Consider the following 25,918-nt stretch of genomic DNA (forward strand, 5'->3'; position numbering starts at 1 on the left):
TCCCTCTCCCTCCCCTCCCCCACTTGCTGTCTCTTTCTGTCTCTCAAAAAAAGGAATAAACATTGAAAAAATTAATTAAAAATACTGTTAAATTGAATTATTGAGTTGGGAGGTCATAGGTCTTTTAGATTTGATTTCACTAGTGACTGAGCTATGTTATGGGGCACATGGATAACTCAGTTGGTTAAGCATCTGACTTTTGATTTCAGCTCAGGTCATAATCTCACAGTTTGTGAGATTGAGCCCTGGGTTGGGCTCCGCACTGACAATGTGGAACCTGCCTGGGATTCTCTTTCTCCCTCTTTTGCTGCCCTTCCCTGCTCTCAAAATAAACAAACATTAAAAAATGTATTGGTACATGAAAGCAACCATTCAGGCCCATACTTGTACCACGTAATGCACTTTATTTTATTTTAATGTTTATTTATTTTTGACAGAGAGAGACTGGGAGAGACAGAGTGTGATCAGAGGAGGGGTACACAGAGAAAGAGGGAGACACAGAATCTGAAGCAGGTTCCAGACTCTGAGCTGTCAGCACAGAGTCCAGCATGGGGCTCAAACCCATGAACTGTGAGATCGTGACCTGAGCCGAAGCCAGATACTTACCTTATTGAGCCACCCAGGTGCCCCTCATGTCACTTTAACATTAAGTGTATATTTTTCTTTTCCCATGTAGTTGCCTAAACGAGATACTTCTCTTATTTATTTATTTATTTATTTATTTATTTATTTATTTATTTATTTATTTTTGAGAGAGAGAGAGCAAGCAGGAGAGGGGCAGAGACAGAGGGAGACAGAATCCCAAGCAGGCTCCACACTGTCAGCACCATAGCCCGAAAGGGGCTTGAACCCACGAACCGTGAGATCATGACCTGAGCCAAAACCAAGAGTTGGATGCTCAACCAACTGAGCCACCCAGGCACCCCAAAATGAGATATTTCTCTTAACTCCAGGGGTAACTTACTAAATTCTATACGATATACAGTATTTTCCTTATTAAAATACTTTCTCCTAACAAGTATGTTCTTGTAGTGCAATTTTGTGAAAACCCGAAAGAACTGTAAAAACAAGGAGAACTTGCTGGGGTAACCTAGAAAACAGAATTACAGCATGCACAGAACTGGGTGGCCCTGGCCCACAATTTTGAATCCTGGCTCTGCCATTTCCTTGCCTTGAGACTTTGCAGAAATGACTGAATCTCTCTGTGCCCTAGATTAATTATCTGTAACAAGGCAGTAATTATACCTCTCTTGCTAGGTGATGGAGCTCAGTAAATAAACTAAAGAAAATCATGTGGAACTCTGTCCATAATTAATAATATTAGCAAGTTAGTCTGAAATGTCCTTTTTGTTGAAAAGAAAACGAGGTAAAACTCTATGCTAGTAGCAACAGAGGCTGGCCTAACTCCCAGACCTAACCAGACCCCAAGGAAGGTTTTCTTTTGACTTCACATCACAATCAGGACAAAGTGAAGGTGATACCTTCAAGATCAAATTCTCCACGATCATCAAAAACTTAAAATGCGCCCTAGTTGTACATTTCCTAGATAAAAGAGACTGTGTGGTAGGACTTCTTCCCCTCAGCTATTCCTCACCCAATTTCCACAAATTGTGTTGTGATAATGAAGCAAGTGCCACAGCTGAGGATGACCTTTATTATGGGCTGAGACAGAAGTCCCCAAACAAACGGTTTGGGGAGAAGGACCCAGGAGGGACTGGCTGGCTCTCGGGCCACGGCCAAGGCTGTAGACATCTGTCTTCTTGGAAGCGCAGGTGTATTCAGAGCAAGGGGTCCCCTTCTCACATTTGCAGTCACCCACTGGGAATTCAAATTAAATTAGGTCTCACTTAAATTGGAGTGTTTCCCATTACATTAGCATTGGTGCCATCTTGCCAATGTTTGCCAATTTGCTAATTAATAATAGGAAGACTTCAGTAATAGTAATGGGATGGTTAAGTCTTGTTTTATTGCTGTTGGAATGACCTAGAATGAGTCCATCAAAGGGTACTTCTTGTATGTGTGTTCCATTCTTATTCTGACAGGCACATCTCAGTTGGTAAACTTAATCCACCACTAAAAGTTGTTACTGCAATGACTTTTCCACTAATCCGAGGAAACAGAAATTAAAAAAAAAAAAATGTGTTTCCATGAAACTGACTTGTAAACTCCATTGTTTTCCTGATTCACTTATGCTGAAGTATTGCTCAAGAATGGTTTGTCTCTTTAATAAGGAGCAGCGAAAACAAAAACAAAGCTTCAGAGAATTAACGTAAGAGAAGGATAGTTCTTTCTCAGGAATTGTGGTTTGAGTAGCTGGACTCAGGCTGAAAGTAGTTAACTTTCTAAAGCTCTTTCACTTCTCCATTACACGAAGTTTCAAGTATATTCAGAAACTGAAAAAGAAAAGCATCTGAGCTGGAATTAAGTAGTATAACTTCGGGAAGTCGGAGCTAGATAGTTTCGGCAGTATCTTGGATTGTTTTATGTGACTTCAGGTTCAGCAGATGCTCCCGGTTTTCTTTAGGTACGTCTAGGATCACAGATATCTGTGGATCTCACGCTCCTGTTATACATCTCACAAAGAGGATCTCCGGTTGGTCGTAGCAAAACCCTTATTAAATGGATGAACGGAATACTTTTAAATCTGCTTAGTCTTTAGACATCTGTCATGCCACTGTACAATTTAATTGCCACACAATTCGGATACATTCATTTTCCATTTTAATAGGTTTGAGAAGTCAGACATGTTTTTCATCGATAATTACTCAAATCCACAGGAAGAAAAAACAGATTTAACTACAAATCCACGTATCTCCGAACTACTACTGGACGTGCATATGAACACAGCCAATACCATCATCATCACAGTAGGGTTTTCTTTCATAATCTAGTCCACCTAGAAATGAAGTAGGCTCACAATTTCCCATCATCTTAAAGGAACGATCTGTTTAAAGAACAGTTTCAAGTTTATATGTTATTCAGATTGAACCATTCACTGAGTTTCAGGAAGTATATACACCTCTTCAGTCCTATTGACAAATTCACTGAGGCCAACAAGGATGAACACAGTATCTAATCAAACAGGCTAAAGAACCAAGCCCCTATACAACTAACGGGAGCAATGTTACAAACTTACCCCTGCAGATGCTTTTCCCCCAGGGAATACATATTTCAATCAACATATAACACCACTGCACCAAAAGTGGAGTCGCTGAAATTGGGAAATCACCTCTGCAAAATCTGACAGCGATATGCTGAAGGGAGTTTCAAAGAAGGGCGCATAATCTGTCTGCTCAATCTCATGCCGAGGAAACTGGAAGTTGTGTTTGGTTGTGTCACACTGGCTTCTCAGACTTGGTCAGGATCTTAGCTGTCACAAGTCTTTTCCTCTATCCATGCCACAGGGAGACACTGCCAGGCACAAATAATGGAGTAGATGGTACGCAGTTGTGCAGACGCAAGCCACAGGAAAAAGAGAAATGAGGGCCCTCCGCCAAGCTCTCCCTCTGCCCGTACGCTCTGCACGTGTGTGTGCTTCTACTGATTGACTTTCTTTTCTGAGGAGAAGCCTATGAAAGACAGCAGGAAAATGTTTCAGATTAAAAACTGAAAATTCATTTCTTTTCTTCTGGCTTAAGGCTAACATAAACATTGAGGCTGGCAGGAAAAAAAAAAAAGAGAGAGATTTTATTCATGAGTTCCCATCAGTTTACACGGAGAAATCAAGGGGCGGGAAATGGAGGGCTATTATTTTAAGCACTGACATATGCTTACCACTTTGTGAAATCAGCTGTGGCCTAGTTCTACTCACGCCTGAAGAGGAATAGTCCGTACTACTTCGTATCCTTGCTGGCATTTTGGTGGCTCAGGCATTTGCTTGTGAAAGTAAGTCATATATGATACTATGGGGTTCAGTACGTAGCCCACAGAATGACAGCTGTCACCTAAACTACTTTAAGTGTGGTAAAGGGTATGTTATTGTCAAAGCAATAGAAAAGATCACAGTTCTTAAGATATGTTAATGGCCCATGAAGACCAATATGAAAAACACAGTATATTTTAGTAGGACTACAGGAAAGCACTATAGGGAAGACAAAATCAAAGATCTCCTCATGGCAACAGAAAAAATATATGTAACTTTTAAAATATAAAAAAATAAAGTATATACAATTATATAAATTTCAAGAAATAAAGTGTTTTCCTATTCATGATAACAATTTTGAATATATTGAATGTTTTATTTTTGCTGGCCTGCATTTGGTATTTCAAACAAACAAACGTTTAAATGGACTCACTAACAGTTTCCTTTCCAGGTTTAAAAAATATTCTTCTAAGCATGGCGGCCATTACATTAAAAAGGTATCCAATATGTTAAGAACATAAATTTGGACCCAGAAGCATAGTCCACAGATCTAAAACAATCTAAAGTTTAGATTTAATACATTAATGATATCTTAAAACATTAAGAAAAATTAATTCTTCTGTAGTTTTTACAGCACTCTTGTGAAATAGGTACAGAGACAAGGGTCATTATCTCCATGTTTTAGATGGAGACAGGTTGTGACCCACGAGATAATCCATGGCAGAATGGAAATCTGAACAAAAGCAAAAACAGGTCTTCAGTTCCTTGAAGAGAAGGCAGAGTGTCCCCATATAGTGAATGTGGAAGAGACTTCTGTCATCAGACTTGGCTCCACAGTTCTGATGGCAGGGCAAGAGAAATGGCACAAGGGAATCATGGGTTCTCACAGTGCTAGACAGTCTGCTTTGCCTTATTCGTTGGTAAAGAATTCTACTCACTAATGTGTGGCTTATTATCTATTAATGGTATGTGTTACACTCCATGCTTTTATGTTCACAAGAGTGCATGTTAAATAGCATGATGCTGAAGTGATCTGAATAGAACCCAGAGATCTTGGTGGCAGAGGCCATGTCTGACTCTACATCAAGGATTAGCTGAATCTGAAGTCCCCTGAGAGGAGAGGGTGCACCAGTGCAGCAGAAAGGTTAAAAGGATTGAGGGGACTTTGCTTTCTCTTTCTCTCTTTCTCTCTCTTTTGAAGACACAAAACTTAATTTCATAGAAATTTTGTAACTCTTACATTCTCAGTGCGAACTGAGCTGTAACCCACTGCCCCATGCAGAAGTGGGCCAGTCTTGGGAGCAGGGAGGAAGGGAGATGGTGGGTAGTGGCCAGAGCTCAGGCCCTAGGAGCCCTGTTCTTCCTCACTGCTGAGGGTTAGGGATGCCACCCTCTTCCCCTGTCCCCCTCTGGGATCCAGGAAGGAGAGCAGATGGAATCTTGGGCCTGGGACCTCTCCCCCACACTCCTGTCCCTTCAGGTTGGAGGGGAACTAAGGAATCTGGGGAGAGAAGGGGACAGAGAAGGCAAAGATATCAATCAAGAAAGAGGAGGATCATGCCCACTCACCTCTTAGAATGTGGGTGCTTATGCATCAACAGTAAGGAAACCTAGGGAAGTAAACATTCTTCCCTAGGAAGAATGGAATGCAATATGGGATATAAACCTCGCTTCCCTACAGAATTTTATCTTCCATTTAAGAGGTATATTGCAATACCTAGTGGAATTGTGACTAGTCTAGCCTTATTGTATGCATTTTTCTCATCTAGGTTCTATCTACCTACCTATATCTATATATAATGTTAACTAGAATGTTTAGTCTTTGCTTATAAATCAGTGTCTGCATAGGAATATATCTACCACCTGCATTTTCATATGTTCCTGTACATATAAATATACATTTACACTTTATTTAATATTCCCTTAGCAAAATCACTTAGTTTACCAATAAGCTGAACTTTATAGCATTATAAAGTGAGGACACCTTATAATTTCTTCTGCAATTCTTCTCTGAAACTCCAGAAATGAAATAGGCATAAAACTATCTGTCTCTAATTGATTAATACTCTTTATTAACTCCTGGTAAGATAATTATGAAAGTAATATATTTAAATTTTTTTTCACATTTATTCATTTTTGAGAGAGAGAGAGAGAGAGAGAGAGAGCGAGCATGGGTGGGGGAGGGGCAGAGAGAGAGGGAGACACAGAATCTGAAGCAGGCTCCAGGCTCTGAGCTGTCAGCACAGAGCCCGACGTGGGGCTCGAACTCACCAGCCATGAGATCACAACCTGAGCTGAAGTCAGACACTTAACTGACTGAGCCACCCAGGTGCCCCAAGTAAGTAATATATTTTATAAAAGAAAAATATTATTTTACCCATCTGTAGTGAAAACCACCCAATGTAGCCTCTAAGTTTCTTCTGTTTCTTACATCTCTGAAGTAGCTTTTACTGTTTACACTGGTTCCTGTATCTCCTCATATCACCAGGTACTAAAAAAAAATCCAACTAATCCAGCCGTCTTACCAATGTAAAATTACCAGTAATGGTTAGATACAAAGACAGTTATAAAAAGACACAAAATGAGAAAGATTCTGGCTTTCAGGACAGGGCCTTAGAATTTATTTAAATAGGGGTGCCTGGGTAGCTCAGTCAGTTAAGCTTAGGTCTTGATCACAGGTTCATGAGTTCAAGTGCTGTGCTGGGCTCCCTGATGATAGCACGAAGCCTGCTTGGGATTCTCTCTCTCTCCCTCTTTCTCTGACTCTACTCTGCTTGCCTGTGCATGCGTGTCTGCTCTATTTCTCAATAAATAAATAAATATTTTAAAATGAATTTATTTAAATAAAATATATGAAAACGACAACACTACTATATTTTAATGTATAGCCAGGGGTTGTCCATATTGCTCAGTGGTTACAATGTGGGCTTGGGAGCTAGACTGCTCGGGCTTGTCTATGTTGTAGGCAATAACCAGCTATGTGGATTTGGACAAGTGACATTATGTCTCTGGTCCTCAGTTTCCACAATTATAAAACAGGAGCAACAGTGGTACTCATTTCATAGGGTCGCTACAAGGTTTTGAGCAATCCTGTGCCAGACACAGGATTAGTGATATGGGTTGAATTGTGTCCCCCCAAGAGATATGTGTAAGTCTTAACCCCTGGTACCTGTGAATGTGACCTTTTTTGGAAACAGGATTTTTCATACAGAATCAGGTTAATATGAGATTATACTGGATTAGCCTAATCCAACATGACTGGAGTCCTTACAAGAAGATGAAAATTTGGACACAGACACAGATAAGAGGGAAGACAGCCATGTGAAGAGCAAGGCAGAGATTGGTGTTCTGCTACCACGAGCCAAGTACATTCTGGGGCTACTAGAAGCAGGAAAAGGCAAGAAAAGAGCCTGCCCTAGAGGATCTGGAGGGGGCATGACCCCAACACCGGGATTTCAGACTTCTAGCCTCCAGAGTGTGAGAGTATAAATTTCTGCCATTTTTAAGCCACCTAGTTTTTGCTCCTTGGTTATGGTAGCCCTAGGAAACGAATTCAGTAAGTGTTCAGTTAACGAGTTATTATTAGACGTTAGTAAAGGCCAATTATAATAGTTGGACTTTGATCTTCTGTATTGTAAAGAAATAATTATGTTTTCTCACAACACAGTCTCACATGCCTACATTTCATGTCTTTCCAAATATGTAAGAATTGAGCTCTAGCTCATTAGACAAAGTTCAACTCTGCACCATATGAAAAATTTGGAAGGTTACAGAAGTGACTGGCAGGCAAAATAGTTAGAAAACATAGCCTTTTTGACATTTCACAAGGAAGAAACAAAACATGTTTTCAAAGTTATACTAACTCAACTATGTCATAATTGTTCTAGAAACATGGAAGTCATTTTGCATCCCATTCTGATAACAGATGAAATGAAATTAAAATGTTCTCTGTAAAATCACATTTCTTTTTTTTTTTTAATTTTTTTTTTTAACATTTATTTATTTTTGAGAGACAGAGAGAGATAGAGCATAAGCAGGGGAGGGGCAGAGAGAGAAGGAGACACAGAATATGAAGCAGGCTCCAGGCTCCAAGCTGTTGGCACAGAGCCTGATGAGGGGCTTGAACTCACAAACTGCGAGATCATGACCTGAGCCAAAGTCGGACGCTTAACCGACTGAGCCACCCAGGCACCCCTGTAAAATCGTGTTTCTAAACAGAAACTGTAGCCCCTTAACATCTGTGTACTTCAATATATTAAAATCTAGTGCTATGAAGAGAGAAAGCCAAGCAAGTCTTAAATGTCTTGAAAACCTTTATTTAAATCTTTAGTTTTTGAAAAAAGAATTTTCTTTTTCTGTGTGTGCATTCTTTTTTTTTTTTTTTTTTTAGAGAGAGAGAATGTGCATGTGCAAGTTGGAGAGAGGGGCAGAAGGAGGGAGAGAGAATCTTAAGCAGGCTCCACACTCAGCACAGAGCCTGATGCAGGGCTCAATCCTATGACCCTGGAATCGTGACCCAAAATCAAGAGTCGGGTGTTCAACTGACTGAGCCACCCAGGCACCCCAGAAGACTTAATTTTCAATGCGTCCCCAAAGCATTCTAAAATAACCAGAGACAGTAACTGAGAGCAACGATGGAAATTAGTTTACTCAAAGACTGTTCAATAGACTAATCCTTGGCCAGGAAGTCCTTCATTAGGTCTACACTTATAGAGGGACCTGCTGTGGTCCTCCTCTAGCCATCTCTCTCCCCGGCCTGAGTCTGCTTTCTTCTAGAACAAGCTGTTGGTACCCACATGCAGATCCCCAAATTTCCTGCCCAACCGACCCTATTTCTGCTTCTAGGCCTCATGTGGTCCTCTTTCCCAAGCCTGAAGTCAAGGGGTGCTGTTGTAGCATAATGAGGGGTATATGGATGAAGCTGGGATGTGCAAACGGGCTGTACTCAAATTCACACTCAAGACCCCTCCCACTGGAAAGGTGGGAAGAGAAGGGGATGGGCCATGGCTCAGGTGTTCCTGTGCCACTGTTTCCTGGAACAGAACTGGTTGGAATATGAGCATTTTAAATTTCACTCTGCCATTCCAGGTATATTTATCAGTAGGAGGATAGACTATAATAGCTTCTACGCTTGATTCATGACACTTAAATATTTAACATGAAGTATGCAGCTCTCCATGTATTCTTGCCTCAGGCCCTGGGAATGTTAAAGGAGGATCTAGTGGTGTCAGAGCAATTTAATCACTCATTACCCACTGTACCTTTGAAAAATCACAAGGCTACTGCTCTACAAACACTTCATGCATAGACATCAGAGCCGCTATTTCAGGTTAGATGATCTTAAGAGGAATAATTATAAGGAGCAAAATATAATGTGCTATATATATTGCGGTAAAAAAGTAAATTTGTCAGGAGTCACAGGAAATTAATAAAAAACTGAGAACTAGGGCAATGTACAAAGCACACATACAAATTAGTATTAATTTAAATACCATATTTCTGAAAGGATCATTTTCATTTAAATACAAGTAAATTACTTACATAGTTATTATATGAATAGAATTTATATGAGTTTTAAAAATACTTTCTGGGGTGCCTGGGTGGCTCAGTCGGGTTGAGTGTCCGACTTCGGCTCAGGTCATGATCTCAAAGTTTGTGAGTTTGAGCCCCGCATCAGGCTCTGTGCTGACAGCTTGGAGCCTGGAGCCTGCAGCCTGTTTCTGATTCTGTGTCTCCCTCTCTCTCTGCCCCTCCCCCGCTCATGCTCTGTCTGTCTGTCTCTCTCTCAAAAATAAATAAACATTAAAAAAATACTTTCTGTTTATAATTTATCAGGAACAGAACCTGATTTTCCACTCATTTCTCCTTCCATTGTTTGATTGTTGGTATTTATAGCCCAAAGAATAGGGTATATTGGCTAGCAGTATATTCCTGAATAGTGAAAGATAAACATATTAGCCATATAGTAAGACAATGAGTACTATTATTTTAAAAATCTGTATAATAAAAAGATTTCTAAACTCATATTTAATAATACCACAAAGCTACTTTTAAGAATTTTGAGCAACTGGGAGCACCTGGGTGGCTCGGCTGGTTGAGTGTCTGACTTTTGATTTCGGCTCAGGCCACAATCTCATGGTTCGTGGGATCAAGCCCCTGATTGGGCTCTGCGCCGAAAACTTGGGATTCTCTCTCTCCCTCTCTTTCTGCTGCCCCTCCCCAACTTGTGTGCACATGCTCTCTCTTTCTCTCTCTCTCTCTCTCAAAATAAATACACAAACATTTGAAAAAAGGAATCCTAGGGGCACCCTGGTGTCTTAATTGGTTAAGCATACAACTCTTGGTTTTGGCTCAGGTCATGATCTCACGGTTTGTGAGTCTGAGTCCTTGCATCAGGCTCTGCAATGACAGTGCAGATCCTGCTTGGGATTTTCTCTCTCCCTCTCTCTCTCTCTCTCTCTCTGTCCCTCCCCTCCTTGTGCTCTCTCTCTCTCTCAAAATAAATAAATAATATTTTTAAAAAAAAAGGAATTCTGAGAAATTGGGTTGGACTTACAAATCAAAAGGAGCTTTCCAATTAAATGAAATAAAAAATAAGAAGAATCACCACTGAAATTAAATAATGGCACACGAGATGTTTTTGTTCTTGTTTTTGTTTTTTGACAAGAGTGATTCCAGAGCTTTTGCCAATTTTTATGACCTGGCTTGAACTTTAAAATAGCATCAGCTTTGGAAGCTAGAAGAGGAGCAACAGAAATCAAAAACAGGTAGATTTCTGAGTAGGGAATTTCTTTCTATGGCCCGGCCCGTGATCAGCCCTCTTCTCTGCTACAGAGAAGCCACAGTTAGCTGCAGAGCTGTGTTGGTATGGAGAAAGAAAGGTTTCAAATGGCAACACATCCCATCAGTTTCTATCAGGGCTGCCCAAGCATTAACTCGTTGATAGCATTTATTATGTATTTAACCTTGCATTGTACTGTGTCTTTTATCTATGATATGCAAAATACCAAATGAGTAGCACAAATAACATATGTTACAAGTGCATAGGAAGAAAAGACTATTCATGGTTAGATTCTAGTCATATAATTATCCAAGTTAAAGCCCCCATTCTCACTTTATATCAATCATTTTAGAAAATTTTAATATAGTGAGAGGGGGGTTTTCAAGAGAACGATAGGATGTGATTCAAAGATAGGTTTTAAAGTTCTGTACATTTGGAATCTCATCTCAGGGCTGATTTTTACCAACTGCGTGATTTAGGCATGCTACTTAAATTCTCTAAGCCTCAGTTTCCTAATCTGTAAAATGGCATAATAACAAAACCTATTTTATGGCATATTGTGAAGATTTAAACAATGTTTTAAAAATACTCAGGTTGCAACATAACAGAGGTTTTTTTTTTCTTATTATAGTTTTATTTTTAATTTTTATTTTTAATTTTTTTTTAACGTTTATTTATTTTTGAGACAGAGAGAGACAGAGCATGAATGGGGGAGGGTCAGAGAGAGGGAGACACAGAATCTGAAACAGGCTCCAGGCTCTGAGCTGTCAGCACAGAGCCCGACGCGGGGCTTGAACTCACGGACCGCGAGATCATGACCTGAGCCAAAGTCAGCGGCTTAACCGACTGAGCCACCCAGGCACCCCTCTTATTATAGTTTTAAATCTATAGACTGTCACACAACATATTACACACCACAAATTTCATTATGTTTCTTCCCAAGTAGACAAAAATCTGTGGGTCTTGCACACTGACTATAATATTCTATTTTTGCATAATTTTATTTAGTTTCTGAAGGTCATGACAATTCATTTCTATTTTACATAATTATTAAGTTCTATTATATTAGTCCAAGAAGAATCTAGTAGTGATATATGAATGGCTTTATGATGTTACTGAATTCTCTATGCATAATTGTATTTTCTAGTGATTAAACTCCACCTCAGAGAGAAGATATCTTTAATATTCACTCTGGACCAATATAATATGAAGCGGAAAATTGTAATTGGGTGGCAGTTCAGCTATTATACAACAATGGGTTTCCAAAACACAGACATTATACAACAATCATTATGGTTAATAGTATGCCATTCTAATAAAAGCTCTCTGTTATGGCTGGAACCCAAGGACTTCATTAAAGCCAAGGGCTATATTCATAGTAAAAAGAAAAGAAAAACAAAGACCCACAGTTTTCTGATAAATAACTAGACATTTTATTATACAGCTCTCACTTTTTACCTTCTTTTTTTCTATAAGCCTTCTGTAAGCTATGGCATTTGCCATTCCTAGTGCTGCTGGGTACAGATGTCCAGGTTGTATAAAGCACAACTCCTTGTTGTAGGGGGCTACATTTGCAAAGACTGCCATGAAGAAGTCTTTGGACTGTGAAGTATACAACCTGGAAGACTGCATGTTATCCCTAGCTTTCTATTTCCACTCCATAATGGGCTCCTTATACTAAAAACCAGAGTTCTATGATCTCAGATCTGAACTAAATGAGATCAAGTTTCAAGTATGACCTGAAATTGGAATATGGCTCGTCTTCAGCTTTTGTGGATAGATTAAAATCTCTGGAAATTAACAACATAGAGTCACAAGTGTGTGTCACAGGAGATTTTTAAGCATGTAGCAGGCATGGCTGACTTTTGATGATATGTGATGAAAATAGAGGTAAGATTATGGTTATAGCACAGTTTATACAGCCCATTCCTAGATGGCCTCCTGAGACCATAGAGATAAGTAGTAGAAAGTATGGCAGATTCTGGAAAGAAGAGGAGAATGGTAAACCAAAGAAAAGTAAGATAAAAGAGTAGTTAGTTGTGAGTACTTTCTAGGTGCCTTTTTAGGTTTTTTCCAGTGTACTTAGAGGTGGGTGTTGTGGGCTACCTTGGCCTAAACTTGAAGTCTGACATTTAGTCACTAGGGAACACAGTTCTGAGTCTTTGTTTCCTCTGTCTGTCTGCCAGTGACATTTAAAACATCTGTCTAGCAAACTCAACCTGGAAGTGTGGATGTGCATCTGCCCTTTGTAGTGGAATCACAGAGTTTGTTGTTGTTGTTACAGTATAGCTCTACTTGAAGTTTTCATTTCTAACCCCAGATGGGATACTGACTCTGAGACTGGAATGGGAACAGAAGCCAGGACTGAGATTCATGCATTTCTGCATTTGAACATTTTCTTTTTCTGAAGGAGTTCAATTTAACCCCAGGTGCATCAAATTAGAGTTGTGTATGCAACACAACTTTAGAGAAGGCCCTCCCTGAGTACGAATGAATGTATGTTGAGTAAACATCCCGAAAAGACCCCATTAAAATGTAAACATGAAAGAATGCTCAATACAGCTGTGGTCTTACCATTTGCCTTGTGCTGCACATCTGGCGGAAACTGGTCAGGAGCATACCACTGATAGTCTGGCTGTGTGGAACAATACAACATTATTATAGCAATATGGACTTCAAACAAAACATAGAGGCGCATTAAAAATATAATTATACTATGTGGCTTTTATTATGCAGGCAACACAAAAGTAATTTCTGTCCAAACCTGTTGCCAATCACGCTCATCTCTCTTACCTCCGTCATCACTATTACCATCTCCCAACCCCCCTCTAAATCCACACTGTGCACTGTGCTGGCCAGAATTTCTCGTACTTTGGGGTTGTGTCATGGTGTCTTTTGTTTTTTTTTGGTGTTTGTTTTTTTTTTTGTTTTTTGGTTTTTTTTTTGAAGCAGATGTGTTTTGGATATCTGCAGAAGTATAAACACTTCTGTAAAACTTACTACAGCCCATAAACAAAACAAAGCAGTTTACCATCAATAAATACTATGTTTAAATCCCTCACACAGGAGGCAAAAGAAAGACCGAGAAAACAATCACAAGCTCAACATTTTCTGGTACAAGGAAGAAATCTAAGCCGTTAACTGTGGACATGGCTTGTAGAGGCTCAGGATGGTGAAGCAGGGCAGATCTTTCTCTTTGTAGTGTTCCTCCGCGGAAACTCTTCTCTAAATCACTCAGGTGGTTTAGACTAGAGAGGCAGTGAGAGAAAAGGGCAGACTTGGATTTGCCCTGTGGGATTTTCTTCTAGGTTTCACCAGTTAAGAACATCTAGATATTGAATATCAAGGAACATGTCAAACAAACTGCATTGAATAAATCATGAGCTATAGACCTGAATTTCAAGATTCCGTTCTAAGATGAGAGTCTCTGTATTGAACCACTTGGAACACAGCAATCTGAGGTTCACCTGCCCCTGAGGATGGTCTGTCTTCCTGCTGCCAATGCTCACCCCTGCCCCCCTCCTCCCCCAAGACACGGAGAATACAGACCTTTTGTTCTATTATTCAATTACCTCCAGAAAATAACTCCGGGAAATTTTCTCTAACAATGAGCCAACAGGGAGCATTTACAGGGCTGCCAGACCACTGAAAGTAGCCTTAAAGTTCAATTATCTGACAAGACACTAAGAAATGCTGCATTTAGTACAGTCTGACCCCACTTTACCCCCACTCAGACACCTAGACTCTTGGCTCCTTTTGGTCCACAAAAAAGCTAAAAGAGGAAATGAGATCACCTCTGTTTTTTATCTCCTCGTTTATTTTTAGATGTCTCAAATAACACGTAGGATAAGTGACGTGAGCCTCAGTTTTATATTCCAGGAGAGTTGCCAAAAGAAGGCAAATATACTGTAATTTTACAAACACTATCGCTTGTGTTTTAATTCAGGCTTAGAAATAAGCATAGAACACTAAATATTCTTTTTAAATGAACCCTGGGAGTTAAATTCTATTGTTATAGCAAGATCGTGTTTAACTGAATACTGTTTAACTGAATACAAGCCATTACATACATGACTCAGAATCTTTTTTCAAATACAGACCTTTATTTGGTGATAATTTTACAAGGTCTGGACCACTCCTCTTATAACTGATCAGGAAAGTTTGATGAGCTTTTAGACTAGGTGAATTTCTGCCTTCTTTCCATAAATGAATATTTGAAGACAATAGTCATTTTTACTTCTAGATGAGCTTGCCTGACTCATTGGCTTTATAAGTTAACCTTTCACAAGAATAATTCTACAATTTCCCAACCTGTAGGAGATAACTCCAAAGTACATTTCTGTCTCTTTCTGTTTCCCCCAATATTAATTTACTTCTACATTCTGAAAGCAAATTTAGGGAATTATACCTATGTTTGGGAATTCCAAGGAATGTTTCTGGTGAAGACTGAAAAGTAAGCAAGCAGGTAAAGAAAAAAGGAAATGGGGGTGGGTCACAGAAGTGACATGGGGCAACAACACAAAATGAAGCAAATTCTCAGCAGTGTGCTGTGTCACACCGGGGTCAACTAAAGGATGCTCATTAAATTCTGACATCCTTCTGCCACCCGAAGAGTCATTACCTCCTCCCTTGGGAAAAGGGCTTTGAGTTACACTCAAATACAAAACTATGGCAATCAAAAGAATCATGCTCTCCATACATGTTCTGCCAGGAAAATCCCAGGTAAAGGGATTCTCAAGATTCTTTGCATAATTAAAAACACAGCTAATAAAAACTAAGGAGGAGGGGAGCTGTCTGAACATTTCCAAAATGCAAAAAAATGTATAATGTTTTTTCCGGTATAAAGATTCTGTCTATGTAGCCAAAACACAAATTAGAGACGCATCCAGACCATGGGGGAGGGTGGGTGGAATACCGCTATGGAGAAAGGAAAGAAGGGTGCTTTGGTTCTGACTTATTCAGGTTGACTGTCCAAATCAATTCCACTCACAAATAATTGCTCCACTATTCGTTTCATTTTGCCTGGGTAGACACAGTCACAGAGAGCAACTTAAGTGGGTCACTTTTTCTTGGATGCTTTAGGAATATCCTTTTAATTGGAAAATGTCAAACCTCTGTGGCACAAATGTAGCAATGTCCACAGTAGTTCAACATAAGTTTATAACTGAAAAAGGCATCTCTCAGACTTGCTATATTCACTTTGCTTTTCTTTATAGACAAAAATGTCCTCTTGGAAGAGTCAGGCATTTCATTTAAAAGGACCCGTATAAAATGTTATATGTTCTTTCAAAGAATTACAGCTTAACTTGATACATTTCAGTTAATTCATTCATATCTATGTGTGGTCTGTGGGTCCAGCGTCCCCAAAAGATGATTATAGTGTAATTGACCACTGTAACTGTAACATAGAGGCTGGGATTAAAAGAGGCTCTTTCTGTGGAGAATATTACATGCTCAGATTACAGAGACAGACATGATTTCTTTTTTTTTTTTAATGTTTATTTATTTTTGAGAGAGACAGGGCATGAGCGGGGGAGGGCAGAGAGAGAGAGAGGGAGACACAGAATCCAAAACAGGCTCCAGGCTCTGAGCTGTCAGCACAGAGCCTGACGTGGGGCTCAAACTCACAAACCGTGAGATCATGACCTGAGCAGAAGTCGGACGCTCAGCCGACTGAGCCACCCAGGTGCCCCTGAAACAGACATAATTTTTACCAAAAAAAAAAAAAAAAAAAAAAAAAAAAAAAAAAAAAAAAAAAAAAATACCAGCACTTATTAGATAATATAAGCACTTGTATGTTGAAATGCAAGCTGTTACTTACTGGGTGCTTATGTAGATCTTGTGCAGTCCCAGGGTCTGCCAGTGTGCATGGATCCCGCAGATGGAAATTCAAGCCACAGTTACAGATTGGGAAATACATCTGAGGAGGATAATATTGTCCGTTCACTGGAAGTGGGTAGAACTGGGGAGCCACATTGACACTTCACTGATACTTGCTTCGTACAACCACAGGTTTGGCTTAAATCTTAAGGTTTAGTCTAACTCTTGCATAATCCTAACTTGACATAGTAGATGTATCAATGTAGACTCTGGACTGATATAGATAAGGCTCGTGGGTCAAATTTCACTTAGGGTGAAACTCTAATTAGCTTTTCATTTTGAAGAAGTTGGAAACACTTGAAAAGAATAGAGTTAACATGATGTTTTTGAGTTATCTTCAGAGAGGATCCTTGCTTAAGAAGAATCAGCGAGGAAGCCATAAAACAAGTGTTCTTAAATTGTAGCCAGAGATTCCTACAGCATAACTAAAGTCCAGAGAGGAAATCAAGTATTAAGAGAAGAAATATTCATTCCTGAAGGCTACTAGAGAACCAATGGGACAGAATTCTTCAGTGCCCAAGAAGATACTGTATTTTCTCAAAAAAAGGCACAAATAATTGATTTAATTTTTGAAATGTAAATTGTGTAAGCAATTGCAAAAAATACCAAGGAAATATATTTCCCAGGTGTTCGTGGGTCTGTGAAGAGATCTCCATTTGTATGAACACACACTAAGGCTTGTGCTACTGCTAACATGTTCCAAAAAGCATGTGTTTTTCATGCACATTAGGGTTGAGAAACTTTGGATGTGCCTAAGCATTATGTGTCCACTGACATTTTAGTTGATAAGGAAAAGCATGGGTGTTCTGGGCCATCTTTAGCAGAGCTTGAATATGTCTTTAATTGGAACCACAAAGAACTGCTGTGCTTGGAAATACATGTGGGGGTGGAACATAAGGTTGCCATTTCAACTATGACAAGAAGATTGTTGAATTCAGGTCAGGAGCAACATACCTGTTTTAACTGCTTTTCGAGTTTTTCTTTCTCCATCTGACAAGCTTTTATCTATGGACAAAACAAAGACATCTGTTTGTGAAAGAGTTCACATGGTTTGTTCTAAAGTTACTCTTTACCATCTTTTTTAATGTTTACTTATTTATTTTGAAAGAGAGAGAGAAAGCGCATGCAAGAGAGAGGCAGTGAGAGAGAGAGAGAGGCGGGGGGGGCGGGGGGGCAGGTAGAGAAAATTCCAAGCATACTCCACACTCAGCATGAAACCCGATGCGGGGCTTGATCCCATGCACCGTGAGATCATGACCTGAGATGAAATCAAGAGTCAGACACTTAACAGACTGAGCCACCAAGGTGCCCCCTAAAGTTACTCTTGCCTGACCCAGCCGTCAATGACCTGCTCAGATGTCAAGGGGTGAAGCACTGATAGCAGCAATGCCAACGGTGAAAACAGTCAAGTTTTGGATTTTCTAGAAGTGTACTGGTTCTATCTTGAAATTCCCGAAGTTTCGGAAAGTTGAATACAGTTTTAAACTCTTCTCCCTATTTGTTGAAAGTATTGTAAGTCTAAGTTTTAGGTTGATATACTGAGATATAAATATCTAGAGACATAGGAATAGATATAGATACAGAAACAGCTTCCACTGCCAATTGAATGTACTGGAACTGGTCAGCTGTACACTCAAAAGCTTCCATCATAAATGTTAGAAGTTGTACACGTACTTAATCCATGCCAGGCACTGATCTAAGTGCTTTCCATATAGTAACTCACCATATCTTCCCAGTGCCTCTGTGTGATACTTAAATATTATTATCACTACTTTGCAGATGAGGACGCTGAGACATGAGATGTTGAGTAACTTGTTCAGAGTCACACTACTGTACTTTCTGGCTTCTCACTGTTTAAGACCCAACCTCTTCAGTCAGAGTCACCCACTCTGGATTCCTTCAACCTCTGACACAATGAGAGAAAGCTGTTTTTTCTTGGACTCATTAGTCATGCTATCATCATCCCTCCACAGCATGGTCCACAACCCTGTGAGGCATATATCCCCACTGAATGATACCATTCCAAGTCTCACCTATCAGGATTATTCTCTACTTCCTTCGTCCTCCCATTTAACATTATACATTTTCTGTGTGACTTTTTATAGTCCGATGTGTATTGTGCACAGTCAACTTTCATTATCTGCGGTAGTTATGTTCTAATAAAGTCACCATGAACACTAAAGTGGCTAACTGAACCAGTGTTCCTAGAGAAATGCAGGGTTAGGTTCCTATGAGCCTCTGATCATACCATTTTTGTTAACCGATCAATATATAATTTTGTTTTATGCATGATTCTGTTAAAGACATCTCACATACACCGTTGATGCATTAACATTGAACTCTTGGCCTACAGCACTATGTTAATCCCTAACCAAAGCTTATCTAGCATGTGTCTTTTCTCTGTAAGGCACAGCGCAGCCTTCCTGTGCCAAGGAACACTAGGTAGTACTTCAGCACTACGTTCGAGGGCCATGTTAAGCAATGAAAGAACCAACAAAAAGAACAAGAATGAGAAAATGTGACACAAAATAAACCATAAAAAGGACATTTTTTATAGTCTGAGAGCCAAATCGAGGAGGCAAGGACTTATTGGACCTCAACTGGGAACAAGCATATAAGGTGACTCAAGTTTTTCACTGCATGTTCACAAATGACTTTAGGTGGCACTAGTATTGATTTTGGTGTGACAAATACACCTTCATGAGTAGGCAAATTCACAAACATGGAGTCCACAAATGATAAATATAGACTATATATGTCCCCCTCATTGTACTGTGAGTCTTTAATAGTAGCAAGGATCATTTTTTTATTTCCTCATAGTATATAACAAAGTGCCTTGCAGAAAGAAAGTGAGCATCAAAATTAAATTACAAGGAACTAAAGGTGGCATGTTAATTGTACAACTAAACTCTATTTAAAAACTTCCCCTTCCAATAGACAAAAATCATTTGTGAAATACCTGTGATCCATGACCGAAGCTAGATGTTTTTGTATAGATTGTTTTCATTTAGCCCTGAAAACAACGTTGTGATGTCTATGAGGTAGGAACCATCATCCATATTTTACAGGTGAGTATAATGAGAATTAGTAACTCACCTTTAGAGACAGAGCTTTTAGAATTATAAGAAATATTTTAGAGATCATCTGGTTCAACTTTGTCATTTTACAGATGAAGGAAGAAAAAGGAAGCACAGAAAAGTTGGAGAAGTTGCTCAATGTCATTCCTGATTGTCAAAGCGGGCACAAACACAAAGCTTTTACCCCTAAATTTCTCCTACTCCTAAGTATCTCTAAGTATCTTGCCCTTCACCACACTTTTATTTTATCAGTCATTGACTTAAAATATCCTTAGTGATAGAATGAATAACCTCTGGTATGTAAGCAACTAGTGCCAGAATGATTTGACCTAAAAATTCCTTTTTTGGTCAAATGGCCCATTTGGACCACCGATAATATGCTATTCAAATAACATCATGCCAGTTCTATTATATCATGGCATTTAATCTGCTGTTAATACATTTAACATAGATTGTTAAGCCATCTACCAGTTCCCTTTGTGAACTCTACCATCCTTTTACCAGAGTGAGTGAGACTTTTGAAAAATAAATGTTTGGACTATCATTATTTAAAGAAAAATGTTGGTAGTTTTAAGATATCATTAAGATTATCCCTTAGTTCATTAACACAGTTATCCCATACTGTATGTAGACAATGCATTATTTTGTTAATATCAACAGAAAGTTAGTTTGCAGATGATACAGAAATGAAAATTACTTGTGGATTATAGTCTATAGTATAATTAGATGGTTATGTGTTCCTGGATGCACTAGACCTTCTACAATGACAAGGACATTGCCAATTTCAGACATAAATTTATCATCAGTCTGAACTTAATACAGTAGAATGAATCAAGTTAAAATATGGCTGGAGGTAAGATAACTTGTGCAGTGACAACTTAGAACAAATTAAGGGAGCTCTGCATATAAGGGATACAAATTCAGAGTGATTTCCTCACCGAGAGTAATCAGAACTGAACTATTTTCACTATTTTCATTTTATTATATTTTTACCACGATTTTATTCCTTTCCATTTCTTGGAAAATAGTTCTGCCAAATGATTTTTGCATGTAAAATTAGGAATTTCAAGTGAATCCTTGAAAAACATCGGAAAAGAAATTAAATTTAATTCACAGTATACTTTCTGTCAGGAAGAAGGGGATGACAAATAGTTAAAAATTTCTTTGGAGACTAAGAATCTTGCAGCTCCGGAGCTGTCACACCATGTCCCGCAACAATTTCCTATTTACTTAGAAGTATTGGATGATTTTGCAAATCAAAAATTCTGTGGTTCATTTTCTTTTCTTAAGCCAAAATTGTGTTAGCTACATCTTCCTCATTAACATCAATATTTACCCATTGTGGCAACTTGCTGAGTCTACTCTTAATATATCCTATTCCATTTAATTGTAATGTGCTTATATTTAATATATTTTATTTCAATAAACTGGCAAATGCTATGTGGCTTCCTTGAGAGTGTGCCAGTCACATTTAGCTGGGGAACCCAGCGAACAAAATTCTCAGTATTTTATATATATAAATGACATTCAGAGATATGTATGTTTTTGGAAGACAGGAACATTCCACCATAGACCTTCAAAGAAAATGACAAGAGTTTAGAAACAACTTCAATGTGCTGGCGCATTGTGGATTTGAATTTTGAGTACTAGGTAGTTCAACTCCCATTCCACCAAGATAAATATGAGAAAAAGATCAGAAGAACTGGATTTTATACACGACTTTGGAATCCAAATTCTTAGGTTACTCCTTAATATACTTAAGTTAAAAGAAATCTCCAGTCATTTTCATCTCTTTATGAGATTGTTTAAGAATGATTTCATCCCAGGTGCTTACCTCTCAGAGAAAATCAATGTCAATTAACAGAAGCCCAAAGTCTTGAAATTTTTAATGAAAAAATTAAAAACAATATGCATGAGCTGGTAAAGATTATTTTTGTTTTGACTGATACCTGAGAATTCAGCCTATTCAACTCGGATTGAGAAGTTTGAATAATTTGCTGTAGAGTCTCTTTCTCTTGATTAAGTCTTTCTCGGTCTGATCGTTCCTTTTTGAAGTCTTCTTCATATATTTGCACCTAGGAAATATCGATTTACTGTTACCGTGAGCATCCTTTTCTCCTAAGTCATTGTAAATGGATTTCAGAAGAGGTACTATCTGGGTTTGTCCAATCTGAATAATCCCTATCCTCTTCATGAATATTTTTTCATGGTGAGACTCTATTCTAATGGATATGGCCAAAATTTCATCTCTTGCTTTGTTTAGAATGGTAGTTCTCAACTTTTTCCTCCTTGAGTATGTGTCAGGAATTCAGAACTAAGGTAACAGCTCGGATATTTTAGAAAAACAATTCCCCTCACCCATTATCCTCACCCATTGTCCTCACCCATTATTCTGCTGCACATTTCCTTATTGTGATGAGCCCCGCCCCCCAGGGTTAAGTGTCACTATCCTGGAGCAAGTCACCCATCCCTAACACAAGGCTTTGATGTACCAATGGTGCTTGAAGTTCTAAAAGACAGTTTACTGACAATAGCTGTTAAGTGAAGCCAGTAAATATTGGCATGCTAGGTTCCAAATATAACAATAAGTTGAACACAAGATAGAAATGAAAGGCTCATGGATGTGGAAAAACAAAATGATTGTTAAAAGGTATTCACAATTTGCCCCAGTAATTTTGGGGGTATATCATTAAAAACAAACAAACATAGTAATATTTTAGTGGAGTGCCTCTCATAAAATACTCCAAATATTCCAGAAAAGCAATCAAACCAAAAGAAAAACAGATTTAATCATTATTGTTTTTAATTGGCATAGTGTCGACTGATGGCTTGGAGGCTAGTATATGGAACTATGAAAATAAATGAAGCTTAGGGAATAAGTTCCTTTAAGACAAGGATTTAAAGTACAACTTACATGGGAACTTAGTAGCTAGATTTCTGTCTATTAGTATTAATGCACACTGCACCTTCACCCCCAATAATGCAGCACATTTTAACTAGAGGCTGATTAAAGTCAATAATAATAGGACAGAATATAATAGGCAAGAGAGGATGAAATCAAACATTGTATATATATCTAGATGAAGATATGCACATTTAATTTTGAAGGTTTTATTCACCAGAAGCATTGCAAGGGAACTACACCCAGCTAAGCTGACATTTGGTTGTGGTTTTGGTTTTAGTTAAGGGCTGAGGCTCAATTCCAGACAGAGTCAAACCAATGCTCTGTAAACAATTACCAGAGGCATTTGAAATGGGAGAAGCTCATCTGATCAAAACTGAACACTCTTTATCAAATACAATATGATAGCGTTGTCATCATGTCAGTCAGGTGGCCAAGATTCCAACTCAGTTTCTTTGTGAATTTAACTCCTTTAGTGTATCATGTGACATTCAGTGAAACAGTGATTGTGGCTGAGCATTTAGAAATATGCACAGTTAAAATGTGTATGCATAAAGTTAGCAAAAGAGCCACAGAAAAACTAAGAAGATGGATTCTGGACCTCTTGAGGATAGTGAAAAAAAGGATACCTGCCACTGTCTGCATCCAACATGAGCTAAACCCTTGCTGTAAACTCCATGCATGTGTAAGAGTGACTCACTTCCATGTGGGATACATTATATGAGAGCATCCAAGATGATTCAAGTGTCCGAACATAAGAAGTAGTTTTTTTTTTTCAGAGGAATCCTGGCTAGTGCCAATGGTACTTTAGGAGTTGAGGATTTGGCAGAGTTTTAGTACTCTTACTCTCTTTATAGGCTTATTTTAAACTATGTATTTGAAGCTAAATGTAATGAGGCAGATTATTCAAATGGGGTTGACAGAAGAAAAAATTCAACTTTAACATCAGCTTCTCTGAATTTTTTACATTTACAGATAGGTTACTTCCTATGAAGTAATAACAATACACAGCAACAACAATAATACAATTGCTTAATTCTTTGGTGTATTGCATCAAAAGTCCTTGTAAATGGCCTTGCTCAGAGCAAAACAGTCAACAAATCAGTTCCAGGGACATACTTCCCAGCCCTTTGTTCCATAACATCCTCTCCCCCATTGCTAATATATTACTGACAATGCGTGCTTCAGAGATTAAAATTCCTGCATGTATCCTATATTTATTGACATCGCCATGAACTGTCCCAGCTCTTTACCTTCATTAGTTTATTTAACCTTCTACAGGAAAAGAGATGTGTTATGCATGGGTGGCCCCCTCGGCTAAGCTAGCTCCAGCTGGCTGAACTAAATTTAGACCCAGATAGGTTAGGCAGTGCCCACAGCCCTATGTTGCTGATACATATAGAAGCTTAGAGAAAGCCTCCTTTACTCTTCTGTCCACTTGGTGACATGGAGTGAGGTTGGGTGAGAGGGGAAGAGGAAGGAGAAGTGCATCAATAAATTGCTAGGTGGTGCCATCCATATGTGGCGGTAGATGAGCAGATCTGGCTCTTCAGAGATTATGATCACTGCACAGTACTTCCCTTTAAAACTGCCCTCATTGTTCAAAGGCCTGGAAACCAGCGGCTATGGAGTAACAGCGTGGCTGCTACCATTTGCTGAAAAGGTCCAGGGTTTGGGTTAATAGTGTTTTCAAAATAAATCATGTCTACATGAAGTTCTCTGGACCAGTGCTAATTAAATCTCACCAAAAAGGTTAATTAGTAAGTCCTTCTTTTAACCGTATGATCTTGGACAAGCCATTCAACCCATTTGAAATTTAATTCCCTCTTTCATAAAGTGGAAGTTGGGCTAGCCGATGTATATTCTCTTATCAAGCCTTAAAATTACATAATTCTAATGAAAATAAATGCAATAATTTTGGACACATTTTGAATAGGAAGACTTCCAAAACCATCCAAAGGAGCATGAACAATGGGCCCTGTGTTCTCCACATGATCATGTCACTTTCCACTTCTCACCTGCTGTTTGAGAACTTCCATTTCTGTTCTCATCTCCTTATGTCTGCACTCCAGTTCAGATTTTCCCAAACAATCCTCCGGAAATGAAGAACACTCGATTTTCAAGGCATCTTGAAGAGCCTAGGTTATAAGATAAGCACACCGTTGAACTGAGAGTTACCACATCTTATGAATTCTTCTATGATTATTAGAATTATCTCAAATGCCCCCCCACAAGAAAGAACTCCATTTTGATGCCCCTTTTATGACTGAATTACTTGTCTTCCTTCTCATTTTCTAGCATATGATTTTTTTTTTTTCAGAATCTGTCTTTTCTCCATGATGATGCTTATGTTATTCAACTGTCATTGTTATTAAGGAGGGCTTCCGATACTGATGTCAGGGATGTCCTGCTCCACCAAGCCAACCATGAAAAGAAAACATATCAATAGCCCTTTTTCAGATTTCCTGCTTCAATCAAAAGCAGACTCTATCAATAATGTTCAAACATTAGAGTATCAGAATCAGCTGGAGAGGTAGCAAATCCTTGGGCACCTTCCCCAGAGATCCTGAAACAGTTGATCTAAGGAGATGGTCTAAGAATCTGCAATCCTCAAAAGCTGACGCTGCTGGTTCCAGATGACATTTTGAGTGATACTGTGTTCTACAGCCCTGCTCCCAATAGGAGAGAAGAAAACCCACAGAAATGTGAACCTGTGCAGATCACTATTCCTTAGATCTGTTGTACTGTCCTCCTCAGTATACCATGCCCTGGCTTAGCCATAGTCATATTTATTCTCCAATAAAACATGCATGAACTCACTACAGGGTGCAGAGAAGCTCTGCTTTCTTGACATTCAGTACAACTTATTGGCTTTACTGTGGGGTGAGGAGATGAAGGAAACAAGAGTCTCTTAGACAACCATCATTATTCACTAGACCATAATACCTTACATATCCTATACTTTGTCAGATCATATAGAATACATTCTCTCTATCCTGAAGACCTTGGTTCATGATCGAGTTCAATAAAACGGCCGCCAAAATTAAGACACAACACACCTCATCCTGGTGTGGTCTCAGAGCCCACATACGATATGACTACTTGCTCATTATCAAATGATCCCTTTATACAAACAGAAACGTTTCGCTTTCAGAACTCCAAGACTTCACTTCCTCTGAATTTCTTTAGTAGCTTCAATGATGTTCGTTCGGTGGTACTATTTGTAACTTACTTTCCTGCATTACTGTACAATATGATCATAAAAGTAGGAAAAACAAAACAAAGTTATGGTCTTAAATATTGTAGGCAGGCTAGGAATTTCCTAATAGAATGTGTTTATAGTCTATGGATACTGTCTAGCCTAATGTAAATATCATTTTTCATGAAGTTGCAAGAGAAACAAGAACTTTTTTCTT

General features: G+C 38.8%; 1 protein-coding gene across 7 annotated transcripts in view; it reads right to left on the reverse strand.

Annotated features, from left to right (window-relative positions):
- Positions 1-744: 744 nt before the first annotated feature.
- Positions 745-25,918, reverse strand: part of TNIP3 (TNFAIP3 interacting protein 3) — a 39,314-nt gene continuing 14,140 nt past the window's right edge. For 2 of the 7 annotated variants that reach the window (XM_049631111.1, XM_049631109.1), the window contains 5 exons: positions 24,521-24,640; positions 21,550-21,675; positions 17,478-17,528; positions 16,465-16,605; positions 8,213-13,278 (listed from right to left, as the gene is read on the reverse strand). In XM_049631111.1, coding sequence (XP_049487068.1) covers positions 13,108-13,278; positions 16,465-16,605; positions 17,478-17,528; positions 21,550-21,675; positions 24,521-24,640 — 609 coding nt within the window. In that variant the 3' untranslated portion in view covers positions 8,213-13,107. Of the gene's footprint in view, positions 3,570-8,212; positions 13,892-16,464; positions 16,606-17,477; positions 17,529-17,757; positions 18,018-21,549; positions 21,676-24,520; positions 24,641-25,918 lie in introns of those variants that run through there. The other 5 variants (XM_049631112.1, XM_049631116.1, XM_049631110.1 and 2 more) reach the window with 5 other exon arrangements.

Source organism: Panthera uncia, chromosome B1, assembly GCF_023721935.1.
Source record: "Panthera uncia isolate 11264 chromosome B1, Puncia_PCG_1.0, whole genome shotgun sequence".
NCBI classification, from domain to species: domain Eukaryota; kingdom Metazoa; phylum Chordata; class Mammalia; order Carnivora; family Felidae; genus Panthera; species Panthera uncia.